The 17897-nt window shown below is 43.6% G+C and overlaps 6 protein-coding genes across 6 annotated transcripts; 3 read left to right on the forward strand and 3 right to left on the reverse strand.

The window, feature by feature from the left end:
• Positions 1 to 879: 879 nt before the first annotated feature.
• On the reverse strand, positions 880 to 3056 carry BCR41DRAFT_385194 (hypothetical protein; the record flags this gene model as incomplete). The annotated part of the gene is made up of 2 exons (XM_022027650.1): positions 880 to 1933; positions 2011 to 3056. The coding sequence occupies 2 exons, from the start codon at positions 3054 to 3056 to the stop codon at positions 880 to 882; spliced, it is 2100 nt and encodes a 699-aa protein (XP_021882987.1).
• Positions 3057 to 3284: 228 nt separating this feature from the next.
• BCR41DRAFT_394518 (hypothetical protein) lies at positions 3285 to 6619 on the reverse strand (the record flags this gene model as incomplete). The annotated part of the gene is made up of 3 exons (XM_022028651.1): positions 3285 to 4660; positions 4782 to 5281; positions 5403 to 6619. 3 exons carry the CDS (start codon positions 6617 to 6619, stop codon positions 3285 to 3287), a joined length of 3093 nt encoding a protein of 1030 aa, XP_021882988.1.
• Positions 6620 to 7753: 1134 nt separating this feature from the next.
• Positions 7754 to 9466, forward strand: BCR41DRAFT_334315 (PALP-domain-containing protein). The gene is made up of 4 exons (XM_022021924.1): positions 7754 to 8125; positions 8227 to 8713; positions 8815 to 9247; positions 9349 to 9466. Exons 1-4 carry the CDS (start codon positions 7808 to 7810, stop codon positions 9419 to 9421), a joined length of 1311 nt encoding a protein of 436 aa, XP_021882989.1. The 5' UTR covers positions 7754 to 7807; the 3' UTR covers positions 9422 to 9466.
• Positions 9387 to 11030, reverse strand: BCR41DRAFT_320381 (hypothetical protein). The gene is made up of 3 exons (XM_022021391.1): positions 10640 to 11030; positions 9747 to 10376; positions 9387 to 9624 (listed from the first exon to the last, which is right to left on the reverse strand). Exons 1-3 carry the CDS (start codon positions 10961 to 10963, stop codon positions 9529 to 9531), a joined length of 1050 nt encoding a protein of 349 aa, XP_021882990.1. The 5' UTR covers positions 10964 to 11030; the 3' UTR covers positions 9387 to 9528.
• A 144-nt stretch (positions 11031 to 11174) lies between these two features.
• BCR41DRAFT_349964 (BRO1-like domain-domain-containing protein) lies at positions 11175 to 15363 on the forward strand. Its single transcript, XM_022023574.1, has 5 exons — positions 11175 to 11549; positions 11740 to 12172; positions 12301 to 13095; positions 13193 to 13585; positions 13665 to 15363. Exons 1-5 carry the CDS (start codon positions 11275 to 11277, stop codon positions 15354 to 15356), a joined length of 3588 nt encoding a protein of 1195 aa, XP_021882991.1. The 5' UTR covers positions 11175 to 11274; the 3' UTR covers positions 15357 to 15363.
• Positions 15364 to 15895: 532 nt separating this feature from the next.
• Positions 15896 to 17872, forward strand: BCR41DRAFT_349965 (geranyltranstransferase). The gene is made up of 7 exons (XM_022023575.1): positions 15896 to 16207; positions 16333 to 16357; positions 16482 to 16597; positions 16708 to 16788; positions 16890 to 17174; positions 17267 to 17479; positions 17580 to 17872. Exons 1-7 carry the CDS (start codon positions 16091 to 16093, stop codon positions 17781 to 17783), a joined length of 1041 nt encoding a protein of 346 aa, XP_021882992.1. The 5' UTR covers positions 15896 to 16090; the 3' UTR covers positions 17784 to 17872.
• The last annotated feature ends 25 nt before the right edge of the window (positions 17873 to 17897 follow it).

Raw genomic sequence — 17897 nt, forward strand, 5'->3', positions numbered from 1 at the left:
TAGGAAGCACAGAGAACCGGATCTGGCCTGCCTATGGGTTAATGAAAACTAAATGGCAAATTTGCCCGTTTTACGCCCTAAGAGATAGTGTAAGGAGAGCCAGTTTTGCTCACCACAATTATCAGTGGAAATGAACCTGAGCGACATATTGGGCCACTACCAATAGGTCCAATCTTTCAATTAAAACTAACGGAGGCGAGATAGCTGGGATGATGGAGTAGATTATTAATAAATGAGCTCATTAGAGCAGATGCAATCCAAAAATAGTTTCTTCTATCTCAGGGACATATTATACCAATGACCGTCAAAAACTCCACGAATTGGGGACGCTCTCTAGTCGTTGTTGACATATCAAGTCCCCCAAGGAATTTGAGTTGATAAAAGGCCGATGCGTCCTTTATAGTCCTGAAAGACCAGTATGCTACCATCACCTTTTTAAAGTTTCGATTTATAGACCTCCACATTGTCAAGCTGAAGGCTTTTTGTCCCTGCTCGGGTAACTAGACTGCTCAGGCTGACAACAAACTTCATTCATTGCTTTGCCACAAATATTGACTACTCCAGTATGACAGCTGAAGTTAAAATCCAATTAGTATATAGGAAAAGCCTTCTTTTAATTTGTATGCTGATAGTCATCCCACATTGGTCTTCAAACTCATCATAAAGATCTCTTGTGAGACTTGTCTTTCTATAGTTTACGCTGATACGGATTGTTTGCAAATAAAACAAATCATGGTTTAAATAAAGACGAAGGAAAGCGACATAAAAAAAAAAATACAGATCATTTTCCATTGTCATTGCCATTACTATTCCTATAGCTACTGATACCAGTGTTGCTCTATCTAAGAAGGCGTAAACCAAGGCGTAAAAAATGTTTCTCTAGTCAAGCACCTTCAAACGACTAAACTCCTTGCTCTGGATCGCTTTCTCCATCAACTTCACAGGTGACAGCTCCTGTGCCAGATCCACTCCATTCAAAAAAAGCTTCATCAACGCTCCATTAAAGCCTGATACCATCGCCACTCCAGACTGGGATGATGCCACCGGCTTGTTTCCCTTGTTTGACCCACGTAGGTCCCAAAATACAATTTGAGGCAGCATATATCCAGCCTTTTTGAATTGTCGCTTGACCACTTTATAATTTGTAAACATTTCACCGCTGGTACCTGCCCCTTGTACTGCTGTATCAAACTCCATGTCGGAAAAGATAAACAAAGTCTTGACCATATCTTGCTGATCCACCTTGTTTTGGACAGCAATTTGTAAGATGTGATCAAATGCCTTGGCAAGATCAGTTGTGCAACCCCATTGCATACGTCTTAAATCATTCACTTTTGATTTCAACGATCCTTCTTTCACTCTATGAACTTGAGGTGCCTCAGAGAATGTGAGTACTAGTTGATTGAATGGCGGTCGAGTTAGCTCTGTCAAAAGTAGAGATAACGCGATTGCTACCTCTATCGGCTCTCCTGACATAGATCCCGAGACATCACATATTGCCATCGTCGACTCCATAGAACCAGTTTTCGCCAATCGGTCAACATAAGACCTCCACTGCGCCTCTAAAGTCTTCATACCAAGATCTTCATCGGGGTTACCGCAAAAGCTGAAGGCTTCTCTAACCAGCTGGTGAGGCAGCAGCGCTTGCGCTGCAATGGTTGTCTCGCCCTTGGCAAGTGACTCCAAATATATCTCGAATCTCTCCTTGTCGTGTACCTCAAATAGATGTTTGTTATTCTTCATGGCGATGGCTGGGACGCGGTTATAGGCGATCGTATCCCATCGTTGGGACGACATCAAAGTCTCCAGCACGGGCGTCACTTTACGTAGTGGGACATAAAACTGCTGGCGTAGTAGTTCTCGAACTCGATTCACATATGCAATATGGTCCTCCTGAGGTCTCTTGTCCGGGGAGATAATCTGGGCAATAGTGCTGTTTCCTTGTCATGAAGCTGCTTTAGGCTCGGGCACCATTTTGCCGCTAAAGGTATTGTTTTCCCTTGTTCTAACCGTGACTTGTCGCGGACAAGAGCGTTAGCAAATAGCTGTGCAATCCCCAAATGTAAAGCCCTATAGGCCGTATCATCCATAAACTTCGATCTGGCGCGTTCCAATCGATCTTGATCTCGTGCTAGGCGAGCTTTGCGCGCCTGATCTGAAAATGTTCTCTGTCGCTCCTCCTGATTCGCGGCCCTAGCGCCTTTATCAGTGGCAAAGCGATCTGAATCGGGTAAATCAGCCTCAAGTCGGGTTTTCACGAGCTTTTGATGACTACGCGACTCCATTTTCGTTGCGTTCCGGCCATGACCCTTTTTCGGAATCCGTTCTCTTGTAGACAGGTGGTAATTTATGCGGTTCTGGCGAACCTCGAATACCAGCCAGTTCAACATATCTTTCCAGTAGCCATGGTCAGGGATAAATTTCAGGTTATAGAGCATTGTTTTTGGATGTTCGTCCCTCAAGAACTGCATGCAAACATAGAACCCTCGTCGATCTCCCTTGCCATGTACAATAGAACGGAGTTGGAAAATCAGGCGCAGAGTATCGAGCGGGTTGCTTGGCCAGGATTCACGTGCTAGCTTTAGGATTGTCTCAGATTGAATTCCATGTAGAACCTCGAAAAAGAAATCCAGACGAGGATCACCGCTCGATGCAAATGTTGGCGCTCCATTTTCCGTTACAGTCATTGGCAGACAGGCAACGCCTTCTTGTTCTGCAGCATCTTGCAAGAGCATATCAACGAACGGTGAAGACACAGTTTGAGTGGTAGTGGCAGTAGGTTCAGAGGTTGTTATGTTTATAGGACCCGGAGAATCGACTATCGTATCGACCAAACGTTCTGGTAGCAATGCAGTTACGGTCAAAAGTTCGTGATCATATTCAAGTATATCATACTCATCATCACTATGGCCCGAAAGCTTATTTCGCTCGACTATCACGGTATCATCTTCACATGAAGGAAGGATCTGCGTTTGTTTAGTAGATGTGATGGTCCTGGGGGTTGCTAGCTTTGGCAAAGGAACAATAAAAGGCAGCGAATGATCTTGTTGAGGCATCACAGTGAAGCAAATGGGATACGGAATGAATAGAGCAGAAATGAATAGAGCAGAAATGAAAAAGAAGAGAGGAGACAGTGAAAAGTAAAGAAAGCAAAATTATAAAAATAAATAAAAAGTGAAGTATTGAATATTCTCGGGGGCGGAGCTCAAAGAAAAAAATGCAGAAAAAGCTGCGGAACAAAAAACACCAATAGTTTTTTTATTTTTATTTTTTTATTGTGATTATTATTCAATGCGCGTAGATTTAGACGACAAATCCCACAACGATTCAGTCACTATTGGGTCAAAGGTATGAGTCTTCATTCCATTAGTCCGCGAGTGAGGCTGACCTCCGTCTGCACTGCTCCCGTTCAACGGATTGATTAAACTCAGCCATAAGTTACTATCCGAATCAACTCCTTGACTTGCTGAGGCCCAATATGCATCATGCGTATTGCCTTCAATCGAATCACCAAGAGGATTAAGTTGTTTTGGACGCAAAGGGGGAAGAGGTATTTGGGGAAACTGCTGAGAGAGTAACGAGCTTCCTTGCACCGTCTTCTCCATGTTTACATCTAAATCTACATCTGGATCTGGCTCACGTTCAAGGCTCTCCCACAATTCCATGGCCTGTTCAACAGATTCCATAAGCTGAGCATTCTCCTGTCCTAACATTTGAATCTCATTTTCTAGTTGCTGCGCTTGCAAACTTTTTTTCTGAACTTCCTCTTCCAAAGCTGCGATCCTAAGATTAGCTTCACGAGCCTTCTCCTTACTGGCTTCTGCTGCAACTTTCCATACAACTTGTTGTTGTTCTAATCGCTGCAGTCTCAATTGGAGGGGAGCCACCTCATTTTCGTGCAACTGCGTCGTTTTAGATGCCCAATCAGATTGTTCTGTTTCTAGTCGCTTGATCTCAGTTTGAAGGCGCTGACATTCAGTCTTTAAGGGCATAATTTCCGACTTGGTATTGGCTAAAGTTGATTGAACCTGTTGTTCCAATGTTTGGATGGCCTGCATTGTGTCTTCCAGCTTTGGTTGAGTAGAAAGTGTCGATTGGCGTAGTTCTAATAACTCCTCTTGGAGAGCGGACGCATGGGCGTCTGCCTGCTTGATCGACTCTTGTACAAAGGAGAGTTTTTGTCGGCGCTTTTGATCCTGTATCAGAGCCTTGGATTGCCCTCGACCAATGCCCTCTAACTCCTGCCGTAATAGAGACTCACTTTTGTTCTGATCCCGCCTTAACTTTTTAAGAGCAACTTTAGTAGCGTTTGCAGCATCCACTGATGCCTGAATAGATGCCTGAAGTTGTTCGAAAAGTAATTGGTTGGTGTTTTTTTGTTCTCTTGCTGCAGTGCACTCCACGGGCTGATTAGAAGCCGTCTCAGAGTGAGGATCGCCTGGAAGCATTGTCAAAGGATTTTCTATTACTGAGTTTGATAAAGATGCTGCCGCCACATTCGTCGCTCCTGTTGCCTTGGACCGATTCGTCTCCATTCCCTTCTCTGAAGGATCTTGTTGGCTCTTTTGGTTTTTTTTATTTTTCCGGTTTCTAACTTTGGAGGCAGGCTCAGCCGGTTTTTCTTGCTTTACAGAGCTTCTTACCGGCATGGGCATCCCAGCTAAATTTGAGAGATGGATGTAAACAATGTCAGAACATTTCAGAAATTTTATTATGGCAATACTAAAGTCCATCCAAGGCAATTCACCCTTCACGCCACAGTTACGTATTAATGTACTTACGTGGCGCTGCACGGGTACCAACTCTGCTCACAAAGCTAGAGAATTGATGAACTTTCATCTCAATCTCATAGTCTGTCGATGGAGTGAGGCCGTATACCGTAAAGCTTTGCTCGTCCGGAAAGTGATACTGAACTTGGTGCCAAGGAATGTAATTAACGTGTATCACAATCTCTGAAGTTGAAATAATCTTAGGAGTCGATGTCGTCTTGGATTGTCGTGATGAAGATGAACTACTAGCGGGTCCGATTTTAATAGATGAAAGGTCCACAGTTTCAGGCACAACTTCTAAACCCCCTGCTGCGTTTGTCTCCGGTGTTACTGATGATGAAGTATTTACAGATGAGTTCTGCGCCATCGATTGATCCTGAGATGGCGTTTCTGACAGAGCATTGAGGCAAAATGAAACAGTGAAAGGCGTGATTTCTGTTATGCAGAGCTCAAATCGAAGATTGCTGGAAGGATCTACTGAGCGTGTCGAGGACGTACGCTTGGATGACGATCTAATAAATGAAAATATATAAAAATAAATTGTACCAGCACCAATTTACCCTAATTAATGCCATGCAAATTGAAAAGGAGTTGCTTCTGAATTCAAAATCTAAAAATGCTTGCATGGATTACCTCAAAGACACTGGACCTTCTTTTTGTGTACCTACATAGTTGAGATATCGACCTTGGATAGGATCCGGCTCAGTACTATGTAGCATGACATCCACCAACTCCGACATGAGGATATATAAACCAAATCCGACAGTATGCACTGGAATGACTCTGTAAGCCGTGAGATCGATGATAGAAGCTGAAGAGGGATCCTTGCGATAAATGTCAACGAGCCCAAACAAGAACCAAAGCAGACAAGAGACTGAATCACCAAAGACTAAGCCTCGTGTAAGATTGATCACATAAAAGTATACTAGAATGTTGGCAACCGTTGGCAACAAGCCAAGTCGATCCTGATGCAGAAATAATTGGCCAACGAGGAGGTCGAGCATACCCAAGAATGAAGTTAGGCCAAGCCCATGTTTGATCGATGTCTGAAATGCCCTTCGCAATGCTACAATTGACTGAACACAGAATCCGATCCACTCGAGCCGTGTTGGTAGTGAGGTCATTTGGCCATTGATAGCAAACATGACAACGTAGAACGCAACTAAATCAAATAGTTTATGGTGCATGGAAAAGAACACTTTGAGATGATCCTGACACCGATTTGTGAATCCCAACCGGAAAATAGATCCTGTCTGCTCATCTCCTGCTCTTGCTTCATCAACTTTCAGATCTAGTACATCCTCTGTTCCAGACGAGTCTGCCGATTTGGAGGTGGAGGCCAACTGCGCCCTTACAGTTTGAGTCAAGTTGTCCTGGCTCATCGAGCCATTGCTATAGCCACCACCTGAGGAGCGGGAGCTCTCGCTTCCAGTGTCCGTAGAGAGAACAGAGGAGGCCAAGGTGCTGTTCTTAACAATTGCAACCGGCTTTTGTGGATTTGAACCGCCCGTTGGGCTTGATTTCAGCTGAGCAGATAAGGATGCGCTGCTGAGACTCAATGTAGATGGAGTGTCGTGTGAGGGCTTACTAAACGTCGTATCCCTGTTGCACCCAACGCTGGTCTTTCGAGATGTGCTGTTGTTGCAGTGATAGTTGGCAAAAGTCTCAGTATTCTCAGTGTTACTCTTTCTACCGGTGTTGGAGACAAGAAGTGATGAGGATATAGGTAGCGGTTGCTGTAGATGTTGCTGTTGTCCACGCTGTGTTTGTTGTTTTTGTTGTTGACGTAAAGTAGCAGGTTGTTTCTGTTTTGAATGCTGCTTATGTTGCTGCGGCTGCTGAAGAGCCATCGAGGCCAGAAGCAGACCTAAAAATACTATGATACAAAGGAGAGACCCAATGTTCTCCCTCTGTGACGAGTGGATGATGAAGACAATGATTAAAGTTGAGCTGAGTGAGATCAAATGAAGCAAGATCAGGTAGAAATTAAAAAAATAAAAAAAAAATAAAAAAAAGGATTCTGTCTGTTTGATCTATGTCCTTGACTTGATCTGATCTTTGCCTTGGTCTAGTTCTCAGTCACACCTTTTGTTGCTGTTTGCTTGTGTTCCAAAGTGTGATCTCCACAGATGTATTCGAGAGTGTGAATGTTTGGAGTAAAATGTGTAAATCAGCTTAATAAAAAAAAGGAAAAAAAATCAGGCCGCTTTTAGTTCGGTACGGGACAGGACGAGGGAATCGAAAAAGGGAGAACCGTTGGGCGCGGTTTATGGGGACTGGAAAGAGACTTGATCTTCTCAAGTGCTTTGTGGGAGGAGTGACTCCGTTTGCACCGTGCACGAAGAGAGAATGCGCAACCATTTATTTCGACTGACTCGACCGTGTACTGCAGACAAAGCGAGGCAGTGTATCTGACAAAAACTTTATCAATTTCTAAATGGACGATCCTCAGAAACAGATATGCTTACAAGTCTAAAGGATTCAGGATCATTGCCTACTTGCAAATTCTGATACTATGCAACCGCAGAAATAATATATCGTGAACACAACAACAGATATATAGAAAGAGTTTCTCTTTACTTATTTAGCCTTCATTTTCATCACCACCAGTTTTGACACCAAGAATGTCAGTTTTATCGGATTTGATACTTTAATGTCATCGATACCCAAAATCGACGCAACGGTGGCATTTTAAGCCTTCGGACCGATCAATAAATAGTGATAATTGCCATCTCCATGAAGCTCCTCAACCCTTATTGCGTAGTGTATGACTTCCGTCATACTCGTCTAATTCTTTGGAATATTTTCTGGTTCCGAGTGACAAGAAGCATCTCAGAGTAACAGTTTTAATGCCTTATTGATCACACAAGGTGCAATGTAATTAGTAAATGATCCAAGCAAAGCCCCATGTATCATGTTTCTGATGTGTGGAGAATGTACAGCGTCTGTGAGCAGAGCCACAGAGGATGCACTTAGTTCAATGATGTCAATATATATAATATAGCTTTTTATTCTTTTTTCATTGACAACGAATCAGCATGCTAGAATCAATCTCGGACAAGAATAAACACATCGCCATCGGTGCAGCGCTCGGTGTCTTCTTTACACTCTCAACTACTGCCATCGTCCTTGCCACCCAAGGGACGTCGACGAATGCAACTCGTTATTCACATTCGAAGAGTAGCCGGCGGCGGTCCTCCATAGGTGAAAATCTCAATAGGATGATTGCATTGCCCAAGCCTGAAAAGAATACTATGATATGCGACGGCGTAGCAGGATTGATCGGTAATACACCCATGATGCGTATCAAGTCACTCAGCGAAGAGACAGGGTGTGAAATCCTTGCCAAAGCAGAGGTAAAAAGGAAAATATGGGTGAATGAGTACAAAACAGCCTCTTTAACACCCTCCCAGACCAACTTACCTGCAATATATGATGGAATGACCCTGTCTTCTAGTTCTTGAACCCTGGGGGAAGCACCAAGGATCGTGTGGCACTCAGTATGATTAACACCGCTGAACGAGACCACGTTTTAACACCAGGAAACGGCTCCACCATCTTTGAAGGAACAGTTGGCTCCACGGGCATTTCGCTTGCCATGATTGCCAAAGCTCGTGGATACAATGCATGGATCGTCATGCCTGATGATGTTGCACAAGAGAAATCTCAGCTTCTGGAAAAGTTAGGAGCACATGTTGAAAAAGTACGGCCTGTTAGCATTGTGGACAAGAATCAATTTGTTAATTTGGCCAAAAGGCGGGCTCAAGAGTTTGGACAGGATAATCAAAGCCAAGAGGATGCACCGCAAGGAAGCCAGAAAAAGAAGGGTTTCTTTGCAGATCAATTTGAGAACTTGGCAAACTTTGAGGCACATTTTACCACGACGGGGCCAGAAATTTACAAGCAGACACAAGGGAAAATTGATGCAATCGTGATGGGTGCAGGTAAGAGAGAGATGAGTAATACTGATCTGATATACTTGATTCATTACTGATGAAGACTGACTTCGCGGTTACTGACTTTGAATGAAAAACCTTACATGTAGGTACTGGTGGGACCCTCGCAGGTGTTGCGAAATACTTGAAGGCATTGCTTCCCAACCTAAGAACCTACCTTGCAGATCCTCAAGGTTCAGGGCTCTTTAATAAGGTCAAATACAACATTATGTACTCGTCCACCGAAAAGGAAGGCACGAGAAAGCGCCATCAGGTGGATACTGTAGTCGAGGGTGTAGGAATTAATCGCCTGACACGCAATTTTGCTCAATCAGAGGGGTTTATCGACGATGCTGTCCGGGTGACGGATCAAGAGGCGATAGACATGGCTAGGTTTCTAGTCCATCGAGAAGGGCTGTTCATTGGGTCGTCCTCAGCAATCAACTGCGTGGCTGCTGTCCGGATTGCTCGAGAGCTAGGCCCTGGTCACACTATCGTTACACTTCTTTGTGATTCCGGCCAGCGGCATTTGACCAAGTTCTGGTATGAAACCTCACTATTCTTGTGAAAGATATCATGTCATTGTAATTGATGAAAGATTGGTCTTTTAACATTTTAATTTTATGATGATCATCATTTCATAGGAATGACGAATACTTGGCAAAACATGGTCTGGTAGTCAAAGATGTGGTTGATAACCTGGATTTTATTGTGTAGGCTAGAATACATGTGAAAGACAGAGACATAAATATGTATCATCGTCATCTTTTTGATCCTTATAATGTTTACTATATTATATGAATTATGAATAAGATGGGCAACCCTTATTCAACAGTGATATCCTTGACTGGAACCATTTCGAACTGGAACGCCATAAACACCACAGATGAGTCCGCAGTCTTGAGGATATATGTCAATGGCTGAAAAGCAAAAATAAGGAAAGTAAAGGTGAAAAGAAGAGTGCTGGTTAGTGGTTGACCAAAACGATCTGCTTATATCCTTCAAAGCTTACGAAAAAAAAAAAAAAAAAAAAAAAACCTGCCTGTCCATCCCAGTACTTGGTGATATCGACACTAAATCCCGGAACTTTAAGAGTAAAATGAGCAAAGTCCAAGTAAGGATTGAAGAAATCAAATCCATATACATGGTCGGGGCGATATCTGTGTTTGGTCAGATTAACCTCGCGTGCAAAATACGATCTCCTGGCAGAACTGGTCATATTATGAGGAGTTGACTCTGTCAGTTTGCTTCCAGATCTTGTTTCAACTAGTTCCTCTTTATCTTCGCCGCTATTAGCATCTTCCTGCCTTTGCTGCTCCTCTTGCTCCTTTCTCTTTTGTTGTTCTTCCTCTTGCTTCTTAAGATTGTCCTTTTGGAAAAGGATGTTGGTATCCTCTACAATATGCTCGCCTTCTGGCGAAGGCCATGGAGGGAGTTCATTTTCAAGACGCTCTTTGGCCTTGTCTCCTCCACTTTGCTCAACCCTCTGCTGGGCGGCGGGATCAATGTGCCAGCCCGCAACATTGATTGTATTCATCGTAGCGATCAATGGGCTGAACGCCCAGGGTCGCTCGCAATAGATGTCGGCTTTGAGTCCTGGATCGATGAACTGAACGAACTTGAGGGCAATAGATGAGAAAGGTGGAAGTTTCAAGGGCCTTTCAAATTGGTTCTAGATGTCATAATTGGGTGGAGATTATGTTCAGCACAAGAAAATTAGGTCTTGATGGTAATTGTTGATTGTTCATGAGAATATTGCCATGATACTGGTATGACGCCAAGATTATTGAGGCATTTGGGAAGGAAGAGAAATTGATGACCTTCAGTTTTGTCAGAGTATACAGACAACGGGAGCATTACTGCATCACCGCTCATCCCTCCTTGCCTCCCCTGGGAGCTGTGTATAAATACAAAGATTTATGATTGAGGACTTACTCCAAAGACGATTTGATCGCCAGGCCATTCACGCTTGAATCTACCAGAGATCTGGATGGAACTCAAGTTGTTGTCCCCACCTGGCTTAGTGAACCAAGGACTATCAGACATCGTCTTGAGGCCATCTTCGGCTTGTCCATCTGCATAACCATAAGTTTTATCAAGGCCACGGATGCGCACGACAATCTGGCCGATAAACTCGTCCGATTCAATCAGCAAAGGATTTGCGTCGTCGTTGACCGTAATGAGCTTAAGGTCCTTTGGATCTGCGCTTGGTCCAGCAGAGACGCGCAACCTAAATCGAGTAGGTGTATATGGGGACATTTATAGCTTTGTTTTGTAATGTGAAGGGTGCTATGTATTGAAGAAGAGTGGGTTTGACAAAAAAAAAAGGAAAAAAAAGAGGTGAATTAAGAGCGAATAAAAGAAATTAAGAGAATGATATCATTGTTCAGCAACGGTCACAGTCCCGTGCGATTCAATTGTCTACCTGACACTTGGCACTTGGCACTGTGAGAAACTTCAGTGTGTGCTCCATCCTCCTGTGCTCATTTCTCATTGGCATTCAAATCCCTTCCTTTCATCACCTTACCTACCCTCCACTCAAATAAGAATTATCTTCATTTGTCCGTACCATGTCACAGTCTCCTATGATTGCTGTACCTCTGAAGAGGACAGACGAAGTCGACTGGGTGACACCACTCAAGAGATATATCGCCCTCTCCTATCAAGACGATCCCGAAAAATATGCAGAAGAGTGTGGAACTATTCATCGTCTGCGTCAGGATATGCGTGGCGCAGGAAATGATATCACTGGCAGAGATGTGCTCTATCGCTATTTTGGCCAGCTCGAAATCCTTGACCTGCGCTTTCCTGTCGACGAAGCCCATATCAAAATTGGTTTCATGTGGTACGTATTGAATAGCTATGCTTTGTTCCATATTTCCCTTGATACGAAAGAGGAATGAGCATGAATTTGGTGTCATGCAAGTGTCTGCGTTTATGGTCGCGTCTGTTACGTGTTTATGTCTAGTCGCCATAATGTAGGAAAAAAAAGTCTTGGCAGCACTTTTGTCTGATGTGTGTAATTGTATCTCTAGGTACGATGCGTTTACACAGAGACCAACATCGCAGTTTTCACTCGCCTTTGAGAAAGCTAGCACCATATTCAATATTGCATCCGTATTATCTGCTATTGCGGCCTCACAGACAAGGGTCAATGAGCCAGAAGGTGTCAGAAAAGCTTTTCATTTCTTTCAAGCTGCAGCAGGAATTTACACCTACATCAACGAGAACTTTTTACATGCGCCTTCAATTGACTTGAGTCGGGATACAGTCAAGATGCTCGTGTCTCTAATGCTGGCCCAAGCGCAGGAAGTCTCATGGGAGAAAGCATATGCAGAGAAGAAGAAATCTCTCCTTATCTCTAAACTAGCCGCCCAAGTTGCTTGGAGTTACAACGCTACACTCGAGGCTATGGCTGATGGTGTATCCAAGCAGATTTTCGACAAGAACTGGCAAACTCTTTGTCAGGTATTGTATTATGTTCTTCAGGGTCTTGTCGTTAAACTTGTGATACAATACATGCTTACACTTTTATCTAATATATCATATACTTTTTTTATTTTATTTTATTTTTTATTTTTTTTATGTCATTGTAGATCAAGGCCAAGATGTTTACCGCTATCGCTCAGCACTACCGAGCATTGGCAGCAGAGAATGATTCAAAGTGGGGTGAGATGGTTTCGAGGATTCAAATTGCAGAGACAGCTATCAAAGAAGCAGAGAAACAAGCAAAATCATTTACTTCGGGTTTCACCCAAAGCTCCCATCCAACAGTGACGCTTACACAGGAGGCAGTTAGCTCTATTCATGAAATCACAAAATCACACCTTGCAATCATCTCAGAGAAGAAGACATCTGCTGTCCGTGATAACGACATGATCTATCATGAAGCTGTGCCTAGCGAAGGTTCTCTTGGACAACTCGAAAAACTGAACGCAACAAAGCCATTGCCCATCTCGGAACTCTACTCCCAAAGTGAGATGCAGAAAGTGATTGGTCCAGATACTTTTCAGCGTCTTATCCCATTATCTGTCCATGAATCGTCAAGTCTGTACTCTGAGGAAAAGGCTAAGCTGGTCCGAGCGGAGGCTGAAAGATGTGAAACCGCAAACCAAGAATTAGCAAGCGCGCTCGAGTTTATGAATCTTCCTGCAGGCCTTGAAAAGTTCAAAAATCGAGCCAATGATGGTCAGAATGCTACACTTGACGCTCTAGCTGTCCCACCTAACCCTGTGAAGGAGCTCGCTGATTTTATTCAGAATGAGGAATTGGGTGAATCTATTGCAAATTTGATTGCGTCGCTGGACCGCATCAAATCAGGGACGCGAGATGCATTGGAGAATGCCAATCTGTCGCTGGATGAAGAGCGAAGTCAATGCGAAGCTCTGAGGGTACGGAAGTTGTTATCAGGACCATAAGCTTTGTATATTTTCCTAGTGGGCTTTGCTGCTAATCATAGCTCGATTAATTTCTCATAACCTATTGTAGGCTAAATATACCGATCTTTGGACACAACGGCCCTCGGGACCATTGACACAAGTTTTTCGTACCGACTCGAAGGCATTGTTCGAATCACTTGACAAAGCCGCAGTATCCGACCAGAACCTTTACCGATCTTTTGATCAGATTGCTAATAACGTCATGGTACTACGCGAAGGACGTGATGGTGCAGCTCTAGAACAGCTATTTGCTAGAATTGTAGTTGAAGCTAGCAAGAACAGGAAGAGTTTAGTAAAATCGAACAATAGTCTGTTAGACGTGGAGGATAGCGGCGAGAGTGAAGCCATTCTGAAGACTGTTTCCAAAGTTGAGGATGTGATTGCCAAGCTCAAGAAACTGAGGCAGGAACGTATGGATACCCTTGAAGACCTGAAGATAAAGGTATTGTCAATTTCTAGCAACATCGATGCTTGATAAAGGCGTTAGATGGCTTCTGACGCTGTTTGTTTCTCCAAATTAGACTCAACAAGACGATATCTCAAATCTTCTGATTTTGAACAGGAAAAGTTCAGGCATTGAGCCCCAGTTATTTGCTCAGGAGCTGGAGAAGTTTAGACCCCACCAGACAAGAGTGACGGCGACGATTCATCACCAACAAGCCTTGATGCAGGAGCTCACTATGCACTACAAAGACCTCATGAATGGTCAAGAAGCACGTAGCCTTCAGGAAATTTGGGATATCGCAGAGAAGAAGCGACAAAGTTTGGCGGATCAGTTGCTGAAGACTAGAGGGTCATACACAGACGTCAAAGTTGGATATAAGAAGGGCATTCGTTTCTATGAAGATCTAAATGCGCAGGTGCAGGATCTCGTTAAGGCTGTGGATCAATTCTGTCGTGCTAGAAAGGAGGAGCGCGGCATGCTTGAGCAACAAGTGATGACGACCCAATCTGAGCGCGAATCAAAGGCGTTGAAAGATCAATTGTCTAGATTCGAAAGCGTGTCTTCACCATCGACAAACGCGCTGCCAATAGACGCACTTGCAAATTTGAACCTTGGTGGAGCGTCGCGTGCTCAAATGCCGGCCCCAATGGCCCCAATGGCCCCAATGACCCCAATGAATCCACACGTAGCCGCGGCATCCCAATGGACCCCCACAGCAACGGCTCCTGCTCCTGCTTCTGCAGCTTATACGCCTATGAGTGCTCAGCCGACTGCTCCTTCTTTCGCACCACAATCTCAACAATCAACACCTCAACAGGCACATACAATGGTTATTCCCAACACAGGACCTTTTGCCCTGCCCTCGCCTCAAGTGTCTAGTCAGCCACCTCCTCTACAGCAGCCACTACAGCGCCAGTCAAGTTATTCAATTCCGAACCCACCTTCCCAGCAGCAGCAGCAGCGTCCTTATTCCCTTCAACAACAGTTCTCACAGCCACAGTTGCAGTCTCCAATGCAGCAGCCTCTAGTACAGCAGTCTCCAATGCAGCAGCAACAACAGCAGCCATATCAGACTCAGCCATCTATTCCTAGTACTCCTCAATATCAACCACAGTCTCAGTTCCAACAACAACCCCAATACCAGCAGCAGCAGCAACAGCTCCAGTATCAGCAACAACTTCCCGCAAGCAGCTCTGGCTACCAGCAGCAGCAGCCGACTCCTGTTAATTCTGGCTATCGACAGCCTATGATGGCACAAGGTCAATATCAACAACCCATACAGCATCAATATCAGCAACAGCAGCAACCTATTCAGCAGAATATGCAATTGCCGTACCAGTCTACGTCACAACAGTTCCAGCAGCCAATACAGCAACAGCCATTCCAGCAGCAACCATACCTACAACAGCAGCAACAGTCACAGCAATCATTGTATCAGCAGCAACAACCAATCCAACAGCAGTTACAGTCACCCGGACAGTTCCAGCAACCTGGCTATAATGCGTATTCTGGAACATCATCCCCTTCTCAACAGTACCAACAACAGCAACCAATGCAGCCACTGCAGCCGGTTTATCAGCAACAGCAGCCAGTTCAGCCATTACAACCGCAGCAACCACAACAACAACCATTACAGCCGCAACAGCAGTCGTACCATGGAGGATACCAGCAGGGACCTGTCCATCAACAACAGCAGCAGCAGCAGTTTCCACAAGGAGGCTATGCGCCAATCCAACCCACGACATATCAGAATTCACTCCTTGATTAAAGAAAGATAAAATAAAAATAAATAAAAAAAACGTAAAATAAGACGTAATTTTATACGTGTAGGTGACTGACATTGAGTGGTACCATAAAAAGTGATTTGGTGGCTAAATCACCAGGTTGCTAACCCATTCAAGGATATTCAACTTTAAGAGGTTGACACTAAATGAATGGCGACTATCATATTGTTGGTGGGAGATACGACCTTTAATTGGTTTGTGAAGCTGGTCACTTCCAGTTACAGAGGTAGAGAAATCTTGAACGAATATTAATATATATAATTGTACAACACAAAAGACTGAGTGAGAACATTCAGTTCTCAGATGGCTCTGTTGAACAAAAGAAGGAACAAAGAGCCAGAGGTGGCGATTCCCACGTGACCAGAGTAAGTCTTTAAATTGTATGTTGTCTGATCTTTAGTACAGCCAATCAGAATTGCTTATGCAACAGGGCAATTCGAAGGCAGACAATTTGAAAGTCATGGCTGGGGATTTAACACGGAAAAAATAAGATAGCAGCTGAACAGATCAAGCAAGCAAGGAACAAATGGCTGGCGGGGCATGGCCTGATATCATTATCTAAGAGCGAGAAAAACAATCCCCGCACTTTACTGAAATCAAATAGCATAGCGGCTCTTTCTTTTTTTTCTCTTCTTTTTTCTCTTTTCTCATTTACCTTCTCATTTCCTACATTCAACCCCATCTTCATCTCTTTACATCATTACTTTTGCTCAAAAAGATGGTAGCTGACGCTTACAAGGAATTCATGGACGTCTTCCCCGTCCTTGCTGAGGAGCTTCTCACTCACCTGCGCTCGATTGACATTCCTCAGAATGCTATCGAGTGGTTTGAGAAGGTAATGGGAGACTATTCGATTTTTACACTGATCAAGTCTGTTTACAAAGCTTACGGAACAAGCGATTGACAACAATCATTACTGATGCTAACGTCTAAAACTATACGTGTATAATTCAACAATAGTCCATGCGTTACAACGTCCTTGGTGGTAATTGATGATGATATAACATTTTACATTATAGATCGCGTGGGAAAAACTGGGAATCAATTTTTTTGTTTGTCATGGGATTGATCAAGGATACTGAATATTGTTTGTTACTTTCCAAATCCAGGCAAGATGAATCGTGGTTTGACTGTTGCTGAGACCCTCCGTATCCTCAAGCGTGGCGAAACTCTGACCAAGGAGGAAGCCTTCAAGGCTAACCTTTTGGGCTGGTGCATTGAATGGGTAAAAAAAAAATTTATAGATATAATGACAACTATGAAAGTGTTTGGAACAAGGCCATTGAAATAAATAGAAAGAGAAAGCTGACATCGATGTTCCTGTCAATACAATAGCTCCAAGCCTTTTTCTTGGTCTCGGATGATATCATGGACAACTCAAAGACTCGTCGTGGCCAGCCTTGCTGGTACCGTGTTGTAAGTAAACTCTACTTGACATGATAAAAAAAAAAAAAAAAAAAAAAAAGAGACTATATCATTGACCTATCTATTATGACTATGATTTTTCAATTCAACAGGAGAATGTTGGCATGATTGCCATCAACGATGCTTTCATTCTCGAGGCTGCTATCTATTTCTTTCTGAAGAAACACTTCAGGAAGGATGACTATTACATTGATCTGCTAGAGCTGTTCCATGAGACAGCTTTTCAGACCGAGCTAGGTCAGCTCTGTGACTTGATCACAGCTCCTGAAGACAACGTTGACCTCACAAAGTTTTCAATCGAGAAGCATGCCTTCATTGTCAGATACAAGACTGCTTACTACTCTTTCTACCTCCCTGTTGCTCTCGGTATGCACATGGTATGGTTACATTTATTTTTTTCTGAACGTAGTTTCTCTTTGTCTACAGGGTTTCATAACTCTAATCTAATTCTCCATCCTTTTATTTTTAGGCTGGTGTCAAGGATGAGACTGCATATAAGCAAGCTGAGGACATTTTGCTGCCTTTGGGGGAGTACTTCCAGATCCAGGACGATTACCTTGATTGCTACGGCAACCCCGAGACCATCGGTAAGATCGGTACTGATATCGAGGATAACAAGTGCTCATGGTTGATCAACCAGGCTCTTGCCAAGGCTACCTCTGAGCAGCGCAAGATTCTTGATGTAGGTTTTTATTTTCATTTTTTTTATGGTGTCCCCAACATTTCTATACAAGAGTGTCCTTTATTCTGATCTTTTCCTTTACTTTATTTTATATCCACAGGAGAACTATGGTCGACGTGATGAAGCCAATGTTGCTGCTGTCAAAGAAGTGTTCAAGCAGATCGATGTTGAAGGTCTCTTCAAGGCTTATGAAGAAGAGTCCTATAGCCGTATCAACGCTTTGATTGCCAAGGTTGACCATCCCCTTTTGAGCCAAGATGTCTTCACCACCTTCATGAAGCGCATCTACAAGCGCACCAAGTAAAAGAAAAAAAACCCCCCCTCCCGCTTTTTGTACAACTCACTCATTCCTTCATCCAACCGAGTATAGAAATAAAAGTAAAAAAAACACGTATTTAAATTTTCATTTTTATACAAT

Source organism: Lobosporangium transversale (assembly GCF_002105155.1).
Source record: "Lobosporangium transversale strain NRRL 3116 chromosome Unknown BCR41scaffold_11, whole genome shotgun sequence".
Lineage (NCBI taxonomy): Eukaryota > Fungi > Mortierellomycota > Mortierellomycetes > Mortierellales > Mortierellaceae > Lobosporangium > Lobosporangium transversale.